At 36.7% G+C, this 12,701-nt stretch overlaps 1 protein-coding gene across 1 annotated transcript in view; it reads right to left on the bottom strand.

Moving 5' to 3' along the window:
- SLC9C2 (solute carrier family 9 member C2 (putative)) overlaps positions 1 to 12,701 on the bottom strand; it is a 155,387-nt gene that overhangs the window by 68,453 nt on the left and 74,233 nt on the right. The window contains exons 11-15 of the mRNA XM_059040828.2: positions 10,507 to 10,623; positions 9,173 to 9,334; positions 5,138 to 5,237; positions 3,273 to 3,416; positions 604 to 772 (exon numbers count right to left, since the gene is read on the bottom strand). Coding sequence (XP_058896811.2) covers positions 604 to 772; positions 3,273 to 3,416; positions 5,138 to 5,237; positions 9,173 to 9,334; positions 10,507 to 10,623 — 692 coding nt within the window. The remainder of the gene's footprint in view (positions 1 to 603; positions 773 to 3,272; positions 3,417 to 5,137; positions 5,238 to 9,172; positions 9,335 to 10,506; positions 10,624 to 12,701) is intronic.

Genomic DNA, 12,701 nt, shown 5'->3' with positions numbered 1-12,701 from the left:
AATATAGTCTTCAGCCAAAATTTTTCAAGAAATTAATTTTTTATTTAGCCCTAAAAGACATAAATATGACTAGATCCGGAATTCAAAAATTTACAAAATCTTTCTTTCCTTAGCATATTTAATGAGCATTTCAGTTTTTGCTCTAATAGCTATAGGAATTGGAATGTTCTAGATAGGGAATTATTTTTTTCATACCCTCTGACAGCTCTTGAAAATCAGCATTTATACGTTTAACAACATATGTTGAATATTTACTGAGTGTCAGGTACTTTGCTAATTAAGCATCACTTCGATCCTCCACTGGAAACTGAAGTGCCACAAGTCTGGGGAACTTACCCAAGGCCACTCAGCCTGTGAATGGTGCAGCCAGAGTTCGATCCCAAGTACACCCAACTCCCACATCTGGAACTGTTATTTGACTTTTGGCCCCTTTCACACTGTCAACATAAATAAACTTTCCCTCAAAAGTTCCTTCCTACTTAGAAGATTGCATTCTCCAAACCTAATTTTTTAAATGGTTAGCTTTATTATTGGGTACTATGACAAGTGCTACAAAACAAATATGAGTAAATATGGATAATCATGGGATAAGATTTTTCTTACCAGCTGTGGTGACTCTACTTTTTGTTCAGCCAGATTATGAATATCAGGAGCCAAGAGTAAGCTAAAAACTCCTTTAATTCCAGACCATGCTATAACAATTCCCCATCTCCAATTATACTCATAATTTGAATGCCTCAGAATAGGGCTCACTAATACAACAGTAAGTAACCTGTGGAGAGAAAAACATTTATTTTTATATCGCATCTTATGTATTAATGTTATTTATGGATGATACTAGCTAGTAAATACTAAATTTCATGTAAAAATTTTTCAGAAAAGAGAAGACAATCCAGTTTATTCATAGGTTGTTCAAACTTTCTGAGACTAACCAAACCTACGATCTAAATTTTTCATGTAATACTCTAATCTTGAAAAATAATGCTAGAAATTCTATACAAATATAAGAAATTATCATTAACACTAGGGTGTAGTGTTTAGGATCTTGGTAGTAAATTCCTGCAGGAAAACTTCTTCAAATAACATTAACAAGCTCCCTGGAAGGCCACGACTAGAGGCAGAAATTAGACCACAAGGACCTTGTAGATCATGACAAAAAAGTAAAATTATTGTAGACACCTTAATAAATTTAGCTCAACCAAATTTTTCTTGAGCTTCCACAAGAATCATACACTAAACACCATGTAAATAATTTCAATTTGTGTCTCCTTTCTCTACAGATCATTTTGTTATATGACCCTATGCCCAAATCTAGATTCTATCTATAGCAGACTTGCACCAAAAAAATATCAGTACTGTCCTTCAAGTGAAATTTCAGCAGAAATATAATTGACATGTTCTCAGCCTCAAAAAAGATACTGTTATCAGTCGCTTAACCAGGAATTTCATAAGACAATTTAGAGAATTCCTGTCATTGAGAAATAGAAAATCTACAATTTGCCATCTATAATATATATATAATTAATTTGGGCAAACTCCTCCACCTTGCATTTAAAGCTTTTTGCAAAGTAATTCTTATCAACCTTTTCAGCCTTACTAAATGATCTTTCTCTAAAATACCACTGACTCCAGCCAAAATAGAACAATTTCTGTCATTTCCTGATATCAAAAACAGGGAGGCAGTATAGCAAAGGCTCTGGAGTCAGTCTACCTGGGTTCAAATTTAGATGTCTTTTACTATGTAACCTTAGGCAAGTTATTTAACCTCTCCAAGCCTCAATTTCTTCATTTGCAAAATGGAGAAATAATAGTCATTGAACTTGCCTCAAAGGACTCTTATGAAGATTCAATAAAATGAGGCAACATTCACAGGGCTTAGCATGATGTTTAGAATGTGGTCAGCACTTAACACATGTTAGCAATGATTGTGACATCCAGGCCTTTGTTTGGCTCATCGTCTCTGAAACATTTTTCTCAACAAGTCTCTTACGGAAAGTCTACCCATACTTTCAGGGCCCCTTAGGATGACTCCCTCCACTAAAGTCTCTCCTCTAGTGAGGTGGAACCATAAGTTCACACAAGATCTCTGGCACTCACTAGCCATTTGACCTTGAGCAAGGCATCTTGCCTTTCTTGGACAGTTTTTTTTTGGTTGCACAGGGTCTTAGTTGTGGCATGTGAACTCAGTTGCAGCATGCATGCGGGATCTAGTTCCCCGACCAGGGATGGAACCCCGGCCTCCTGCACTGGGAGTGCAGAGTCTTACGCACTGGACCACCAGCGAAATCCTTTGGACAGTTTTTTAATCTATAAAATGGAGATAATAATTCTTATCTCCCAGTGTCATTATGCAGATGAAATGAGATAATGAATGTGTGCAAAAAGCCATGTATCTTTCTGCATACGCTGAGACCAACCTCACCTTGCACTTGTGCTCCCGTGGTGGAAAGAAACATAAATTGTACACCCACCCTTCTGTGTGACAGTGCCTATCCAAGTTGCCTGCAGTGCTTTCAGAGTCAGCAGAAGCAGTGTTTCATGAGAACATCTTATAAAGTAACCTCACTCAGCCAGGCCTAACCTGAGTGGAAATGACAATACTTTCAGAGACACTGTCACGAGTTCCTATGGAAGACACAACTGCCACGTGTGGGCAATGTCACTCTAGAAATAGCATGCTCTTGGGAGTCAAGTTTAAATCCCAACTCTGTCCTCACAATCTGGGTGACTCCAGACAAGTTTTTAACCTCTCTGGGGCTTCATCTGTGAAATGATGCAGTAACACCTACCGCATAGGGTTGCATTAATACTAATGGCATAATATACATGGTTAATGTTTAACAAATGGCTTTATCACAGTTATGATGATAATAAATGATGATGAAAGTCAACAAAATGTTAGGAGCTATTAAATCTGGTCCAGTGGTGCTCAAACTTTAACAAGCATGTTGAAACAGTTTTCTGGATCACAACTTCAGAGATTCAATTCAGTAAAATGGGATGGGCCCATGAATTTGCATTTCTGTCAAGCTCATGGATTATGCTGATGCTGCTGTTCTGCGCCTTCTCATTTTACAATGAAAGCGTGAAGAGTAAATAGACTCCCCCTCAGTTGTGCAGCAAGCTATTGTCAGGACCTTGACAACAATACACGTTTCGTGACTGCATGTCCACAGCTCTTTTTGCTATAAAAAAGCGCCACTTCTTCTCAATTCTAATTCTGGGCTTGAGAACCTAAGTCTAGTAAGCAAACTTTAAATTATAATTCTTACCTTACAAAATTCACTGTTGCAAATAAGATGAACATGAACACTAAAGTGTGAAACTGAAAATACTTGATTTCTCCACATCCAATGACAATGCCAAAGAAAGTGTATATTAAGTGTTGGTATACACATGAAAACATTATTAGAAACCTAGTACAAATGGAAAGGAAATCACATTTTAAGGGACGTGTTTTTTAAATCTACACACCTAGCCTCACCCCCAGAGATTCCTACTGCGAGACCAGAGCACAGCGCTTAGGGCATGGAGCTGTTCTGGTTCCATGTGGTAACACACCTGGGTCTGGGCCAGGTCTGACTTCCATGAGCAGATCTCAAGTCCTGTCTCTTCTTGGTCCCCTCTATTCAGTCAGACCTTCCCTTTCAGAGGATTGGGTGACTGTGTCTGTGCCACAAACCAGTCTCCCTATAGGTAGGTCTCAAGATCTACACTGGGAAAGAAGCATTAGGAAGCCTCTTTTTAGCTGCAGATATAAACCCTGTTCTCTGATACAGCATTACTCCAATCGAGCAGATAGTCCAATTCTCTATCCAATTCCTGTCTCTTGATTCAATTGATTCAGAACTCCTAGAAGAAAAGGGTATGAGTGGGACCTCAAACCCCAAAGCTTAGTTTTATAAAAATTCAAAAATGATGGAATAACTGACTGAGTAGAATACTTTTAAAAATGTCTCCACAGGACCTTAAAAAATGCCTTACATACAGTAAGATCCCAATAAACATAGAATTATTTACATTTATTATTAGTTTCTTACATAAACATGTCCACCACTTAACATGAGTGTCTTCTGAGAAGGGACTTATTTTCATAGTCCCAAACCTAGGATACAATGTCCAGGCCACAGGAGATATTAAGAGAGGATTGGCTGAATAGCTAAAAGAATAAACAATTGAATGAATAGAATGAGTAATTTATAATGATGCTGACAGACAGCATGACTGAGCTAGAAAACTGTCCAAATACAGACAAAAAGTATGTGTTCCAAGAACTAGTTATTCTAGCTATTCTAAGCTTCTGGCTTTTAAAAACCAGTAAAGTATCATTCACATATACACAAAACTAGAATAAGTTACAGGTGCCATTTTTAAAAAATTTTGCCAAGTAGAGTTATAAAAAAAAAAAAAGTACCGTCTTCTATGAGTGGAATTTCATGAGAGAAATTACATATTAAACACCAAAAAAGTAGAAAGAACATAATTTCAGAACAAAGAATAGTGCTTTATATTAAAGCAATGAATCTTCATGGGAAAACTCAGGATAATGCTTATTTTTCTCATTTCAACATTTGCTTTCATCCAATGTGAGAATTTCTACACCAGACTATGATTTGGTGTGAGATAATTCTGAAACAATTCTATAATTTAGGGTAGTCACTCAGAGAACGGCTAACTCATTTGTCTGAAAAGACAAATGGCTTTCCCTCTGTCCAGAGATGTCCATATGATACCAGATGTAAAGGCTAGATAAGAGTTTGCTGGTGTTGCATCTTTCTGCTACCTTTCTTTTCCAGCTCTTCCCATACTTGGATACTGTCATTCAGGTACATTATGAAGGAAACAAAGGAATAAAGTATTTTTTAAACATCCCATAATTCAAAGTAAATTTTTATCAAAGAGTTATGTATAGAAAGTACTATGATCTCTGAGCCACTGATACATTATTCATAATAGGAATACCAATTAATGTCAATAATTGTTGGTAGCTTAAGTTCTTTTCAAATATAACTGGCAGTAAAATTAAAAATTAAAACATAGAAAAAAGTTATAAAAAATTTTATTAGTGTTCATTAAGGCAGGACCACTTAAGCACTAAATTTCTATAAGATCTATATCAAGTACACAATAGACTTACTTAGTAATTATTAACTCGATCCTCGGTTTAAAGCTTAAGGAATCTAAATTTAGTCCTACAGCGACTAACGCAACCATACCTGACATTCCCAAAAATTCCACTGGGGAGAAAAAAAATGAATAAAATTAGTTGCATTCAAATCTGTACACTGAGCTACTTTATCTTGAGTGAAGAATTGTTGGGAAACTTAAAAGGGTAGTAGTATTTCTTGGAAACTTGCTTAAAGGGATTGGCCTAATCCTTAGGATCAGGGGTTGACAAACTTTTTCTGTTAAGGATCATATGGTAAATATTTAGTCTTTGTGGACCATATGGTCCCAGTCGCAACTACTCAACTCAGCTGTTCTAGTGCATAAGCAGCTGTAGGTAATACATAACTAATGAGTGCCCAATAAATAATAGACACTGAAATTTGAATTGCACATAATTTTTGCATGCTGCAAAATATTCTTCTTTTGGGGTTTTTTGAAACTATTTTAAAATGGGCTATACAAAAAATAGGCATATTTGGCCCACAGGCTATAGTGTGCCAACCCCTGCCATGGACCATCCTTGAGGACAGGGTGAAAAGTAAGTTTAACAACCTCTGCCTAGCACCTCAAGGACACTGTGCTGCATGTCCTAGGGGTTGTGGTCCAAGCTCAGTGCTTCCTTGGTGACTGCAGGTGCTGAAGCCTATGGTTCTTTTGCGTGATACAGGCTCCCCTAAAACTGTAATTCTCTGGGCTCTAAACAAATGTGTAAATGTAGTCTGAGGCAGGTAAACCAACTATGAAGAATGTTTGAACACCATAAATACCAACAGTCCTAGCTGCAGAACCTTCAAATAGCACATTATAAATGTCAGACGGAAGGGAAAGTACGTGCAAGGTAGGAGTGGAAGCCCTTTGGAGCAAGGCAAAGCTAGTTGCCCTGGGAATGTGAGCTCCCCTTTCTCCATTAGTGTCCCTGCACTGTAAGACGGGTGTAAAAGAATAATGCCTCACAGAGTTGTTGTGAGGATAAAATTAGATAACATGAAAAGTGCTTGGCACACTTTCAGAACAAGGAATAAATTATCATCATTATTATTATGCTATTAATTATTTTTATATGTTCACCTTACTGCTTAGTAAATTTATATTGTTTATTCATTTGAAGAGGATTTTATTATTCTTTTGGTTTATCTAATCACTTAAATCTACTTTGGATTTCTTTTAACCTACTTATTTAACTGAATTTAATATAAATAACAAATGACAATAAAACCAGTGGTAATGGGAACTGTGACAATAGGGAAACTGTTTCTCAAAGTCTTATTTCCAATTCCCTATGACTCATAATATGGGATTTTAAAGCTTATAGTCTCTTTTAGTAACTGTCACTACTTAGAGACAACATTTGCTATGAGGAAACCACTAAGTAACTTTATTTCAAAACTGATATTATTTAGTATAATCCCAATGTTACAAGAACAGATGGTGTGAATGCACACATTAATACATGTATGTACATTTATATGTATTTTTAAAAGATTGAGTACATTTAACAAAACATATCAGTGGTTAAATTTATGACATAGGTTTATAGGTGATTTCTTCTTTGACTTTTCAGAATTTTTCCAAAACTCTACATGAACATGTATTACTTTTATAATTAGAAAAACAAAGTCTTTTTAAAATTACAAACGCTATTACATTAAATGGTGTTTTAAATGTTCAAGAAGGGGGAAGAAAGTCATAGAACATGTAATAAAGGAAGTAATTTTCATAAGCATAAACCCAAGTAGTTAAAAATAGAGTTGTAAAATTTTTCTGATTCAATGGAAAGAAACCACCACAGAAAACTGATGCCACAGGAAAGTGGCTCTCTCCATCAAACTCTGTCTCTCTCTTTCCTTCTCTGGCTGAGAAAAAGTGAAGGTCCTTCTACTAGGAGAATCAAAGGGATTTTGTCTCCAAAAAACAACAGGATTCAGGAATGGACATTTCCTAACTAGAAAATATTAGGGTGATGACTGAAGTCCTTTGACATTTGTAGCCTAGACCAATGACATAACAAAAAAGACTGAGAGCAATCAGCGCTGGCACGGGTAAGAAAGGAATGTATTGTTTGTAGAGAGTTTTAAAACAATAAAACTGACTAAAAGCTGTCTACTTTTTATAATCTCTATTCACCAGAAATTCTGACCAATGTCACTGGATAAAATATTCCTTCTGCTAGGACAGACCTTTCCCACCACCTCTCTTGCTGTACCTCTGGGCTAGACTTTTATATAACCCACCATCTTTCATGAATTATACACTGCCTTTTACACACTAAATTCACATTTTCTTCCATGGGCTGATATATTAATATTTCTAGCTGCACTACCTGTCAACCAACAATGCTTCAATATGTCTTTTTTTTTGTGCGGCATTGTCTGTGCAATATTTTAACTGTTTTATTTTATGAAAAAGAATGAATGTGTTGATTCAAGTGATTTCTAAAAGCCCAAGTACTGTGAATTTAATACAATAGAGACAAAAATGTGCTCAAAGAGGTGACTCTCTAACCTCAATTAGACACTCCCTGGATTTAAGCCAGTTAACAGTGTGTTCATTAATGAAGGAAAAAAATAAAATTAGATAACATGACAGAAATGTAACATTAGAGAATATGTAAATGAAAATTCTACCTATATTTAGCTTTCTGGCAATGGAGCTTCTCCTTATAACTGTCTATTGCTGACTTTTGTTGTCAGGATCTGATTAAGTATAAGAGGAAAGAACTGCCTGAAATTGTTTTAATTCCTGAAGCAGAGGAAAGTGTAATGGATGAGGGAGGGGTATTCATTTCCTGGGGTTATTGTAACAGAGGGCCACAAACTAAGTGTCATAAACAACAGGAATTTATTGTCTCATAGTCTGGAGGCTACATTTCCAAGACCAAGGCTTTGCATCAGTGATTCCTTCTGAGAGCTGCGAGGGAGAATCTATTCCAGACCTCTCAAGCACTGACTGGGAGCACCTCCATGAATTAGGAGGAAAGGGGAAAGGAACCAACATTTATTGGCTGCCCTACCTTGAGCCCAGTGGTATGCTGGTAAATGTTTAAAAGTGGCAATCTGGGGTGTTAAAAAAAAAAAAGCCCCAGTTGGTAGTGTCTGCCAATTTCCATGGTCCCACTATGACCAGTTTCAAGCTACCAACATTATGTCACTTGAATAGAGTGTTGGGAAGAGATGTGGACAATCAGCTCTCATGAGCCAGCAAGAGCTGCCTCCAGGACACCAGCATGAGGGAGTCACCCAACACAAATTACCTCACTAATGCCGGTAACGACCCTCTAAATTAGGTTATATCACTTTTATAGATGAGGAAACTAACTAAAGCTTAGAGAGGTTAAGTAATATTCCAAGGTTACCGAGTTAATAAATTATAAAGATTGGATTTCAAGTTAGCTCTGCCTAACTTCAGAGCTCTCTAAGGACTAACAGTTTATTCAACCAACATGTGTTAAATTACTGTTGGGCATATGGCAAGCATTGGGCTTGCTGGGGGGAACATAGAAAAGAGAATAAATATACAGATGAATATGAGACAGCCTCCACCTCAAGGTAAGGGCCGCCATTTCTATAGTCCCCTCAGTTTGGTACCCATTGAATGGGTACTGTTGAGCTGGAAAAAGACCTCAGGAGCATGTCTCCCACCTTTCACATTTTAGAGATGGGTTGCTAAGGGTCAGAGCAGAAATCAGCTCAGGTCTGATTCCTCTTCCAGGGGACTGCCAGTGAATAAACGTCAGATCAAAGGGTGGAGTTAAAAAAGAGTAAGAGAGTTACCACATGGAGGAGGAATGCAAAGGGAAGCGACATGGAGCTGAAATTGAGGGGATGTTAAGAGAGACCAGGAAAGAGCTAGAGGCGGCCGCAAGATAATATGACAAGACGCACAGAGGAGCCACATCAAGGGGAAAGCGGTTGGGAAGAAGCAACTGGATTCAAGAAGAAGGAAAAACTTAAATGCATAAAGTTCACTTTAAGGATGGCATTTTTTATATCTGTTTCTGCCTTACCAATGTAGAAAGTCAAGTACACCATTGAGATACAAAGAACCATACTGGTCAGTGTATTGCTGAACAGGTCAGTCAATATAAACTGAATGATCCTTGCACACCAATATCCACATATTATGCTTCCCAAAATGTCCAAGATGAGACCCATGATTATATGTAACTCTAGAAAAAGAAAATAAGAAAAAAAAAAGTTGAACTATAATTTTTTTTCTTTCATTAATGGCATTTGGGTCTATGCACTTTGGTTTGCTCTTGAGATTTTGAGTGGGGACCTTGCTCTTCAGCAGATGGGAGTTTCCTATGAAAGCCTGGCAAAAGAGGCTTTCTGGGGATATATTTCCCTTACAGTCTGCAGCTTGAGGTTTGCTTATCTGGGGACAGCAGACTCAAACGCCCTCAGGAGTCAGGCAAGGAGCATAAATGTGAAAAAGTTATGACAAGCTGGACAGTGAATGATCAACCAAAAGAATTTGTTTTTACAAACTGTGTCAGGGTCAAGCACCCCATGTCCAGGATCCCCACCAACCTGCAGTCTATTTGTGACTCCTGCCCCCATCCCAGGGGATATTTGGGAAATGGAGAAGGAAATTTTTCCATTGTCACAGTAACTGGGGGTAATAGTGGCAGTTAGTGAGCAGATACCAGACAAAGCTGAGGGTAGTCCTAAATAACAAAGATTGTTCCACCCCAAATGCCTTTAGCTCCCCCACTGAGAAGCACTGCAAACCTCTATTACCAAAATTTCTTTCTCCTTGTAGCACCTCTCTCCTCCTACTAGTATTTCATATATGTATCAGGAAGACACATTTTCCCTCTTCATGCTGTGATTTTCCCTCCTTTCTTCTCTCCTTAGTACCACATCTGGAAACCCAGGATATCAACCTAGTCCATATCCCAGCGAATTTTAACCACATGAGTCTGACTATTATCACTTCTAGGACCTGACTCTCCAGAATTGCTTGAACCATTCTGCTTTCACCCTCAGACTCAAATCCAGGACCAAGCCAGTTCTTAACATGCACTCATTGAGATCCAGATTGGTCTAGGAAAGAAGTAAATCTAAGCTAGATGACACAACTGTGTGTGTGTGTGCGTGCATACTGGGGGAGATGAAATCATTTCTTTAACGATTTTTCCCCCATAATCTCTGAGAAAACACATAGATGGTAATTATTTTCTTGTTACCTGATATACTATTTTAATCGGTCCATGAGTAAAGTATAGGGAAAGCAGTAAAGTTAAGACATCTTGAATATATTTTAATTTCAGTATGAACTGAAATGTACCATATAAGAATGATTTTAGAAAATATACAGAGAAAATAATGCTCTTACCCCTAAAATTGGAAATGCTAAGTATGTTGCTCCGAAAAACTCCAAAAAAAATGGATGTGAAGCCACAGATAATCATTGATTCTCCTCTAATGATATCAGTATACATTTTAGAAATGCCTGGAAAGGGAAATATACAATATAATTTAATATAATGCATGAAAATTATGCTCTTCCACAGGAAACACAAAAATAGAAGAGAAGGAATATGCTAGAAAAAAAGGAGATCATAATGGGATGGGTCCATATGACAATCACGATCATTTTTAAATTTTTCCATTATGTCTTCTATATCTCCAATGGCAAAGGAACATGGCCATAGCACTTCTTGAAGTGTCTACTGCCTCAAAGCATGATAGAGCTTCGCAATGAGACAAAACACTTCTCAGGTCACTACATTCAGCTTGAATAAATATGAAATGTTAGACTCCAAAAGAATCACATTTTAGAAATAAGTACAAAATATGAGCTATAATTCTACTCCTAGACATATACCCAAGAGAACTGAAAATATATGTCCACACAAAAATTTGTACATGAATGTTCATAGCAGCATTTTCATAAGAGTCAAAAAGTGGAAACAACACATAGCCCTTCAGCTGATAAATGGATAAACATATATAATCTATCCCTACAATGGAATATTACTAAACCACAAAAAGGAAGTACTGACTAATACATGTTACAACATGGATGAACCTTGAAAACATTATACAAAGTGAAAGAAGCGAGACACAAAAATCACATATTGTATGGTTTGATTTATATGAAATGTCCAGAATAGGCAAATCCATACACAGAAAATAGATTACTTGTTGCCAGGAACTTGGAAGTGCGGGAATGGGGATAAATGACTGCTAATAGGTAAGAGATTTCTTTTGAGGTTGATGAAAATGTTCTAAAATTAAGACAGTGATGATGGTTCCATAACTCTGTAAATATATTAAAGACTACTGAATTGTACAATTTAAAAGGGTGAATTTTATGATACGTGGGTTACATCTCAATTAAGCTGGTATTTAAAAATTAAGCACACAATCTTATTGGCACTTAACATTCATTAAGAGTTTAGTTTAATGGAAAATATAATCAAATGAATTGCCTAGTGTTATACAATTTATAAGTAGGGTGATAGTGATTGGTACCTGCCTATCCAGTATCTATCCTCTGTTCTTGGTAACAAAACTGGTTTTATTCAGGGTGACAATGTGCTCAGATAAATGACAATTTTTCCCTGACTCCTGGGCTTCTAAGAGTGGCCACTGAGATGTAAGTGGAAGTTACTGAGTGGAACTTTTGGGAAATTTCTTGGAGGGAGAGGAGACTTGGCTGAAAGGAGCATCTTTCTGACCCTTGCTCTTCTTCCTTTTCCTGCCTGAAATACGGGGTGATGGCTAGAACTTTAGTAGCCAACTTGTGATCCTGAGGATGGAAGCTATACACAAAGAGGAGGAGCAGATAAATAAACCCCACAATAGACTATCATTTTGCTTTAAATATTCATTATCTTTTAAAGAGATTAAAAATAAGAAAAAGTCATATTTTCCCATCTGTTTACAATTATGGTACTTTTCATTCTTTTGCATAGATGAAATTTTCCATCTGATTCCATTTTCTTTCAGCCTGAAGGACTTCCTTTAACATTTTTTGTAGTGTAGGTCCGTTGGTGATAAATTCTTTCAGCTTTTATACGTTTAAGTCTTTTTTTCTCCTTTACTTTTGAAATATATTTTCACTGAGAATTCTAAGCTGGCAGTATTTTTCTTTTAGGACTTTAAAAATATTGTCCACCATCTTTTGGCTTGCAATATTTCTGAAAAGAAGTCTGTTATGATTATTATTTTTGTTTCTCTGTATATAATGTATCTTTTTTCCCTGGCTGCCTTTAAAATTTTCTCTTTACCACTGGTTTTTAGCAATTTGATTTTTATGTGCCATGGTGTAGTTTTCTTTGTATTTCTTTGGCTTGAGGTTTGTTGAGCTTTCTGAATCTGTGGCTTTATAGTTTTCATCAAATTTAGAAAATTTTCACCCATTATTCCTTCAAATATTTTTTGTTCCTCCCTCTCTCTCCCCCCTCTCTCTTAGGAACTTGTATATTAAGGTACTGAAGTTGTCCCACAGCTCACTAATGTTCTGTTTATTTATTTAGTTCTTTTTTTTAGTCTTGTTCTGTCTGTGCTTCATCTTGGATAGTT

This window comes from Kogia breviceps, chromosome 1, assembly GCF_026419965.1.
Source record: "Kogia breviceps isolate mKogBre1 chromosome 1, mKogBre1 haplotype 1, whole genome shotgun sequence".
Taxonomy (NCBI): Eukaryota; Metazoa; Chordata; class Mammalia; order Artiodactyla; family Physeteridae; genus Kogia; species Kogia breviceps.
Note: the sequence above shows the minus strand (reverse complement) of the source record. Positions and strands in the feature narration are given on the sequence as shown.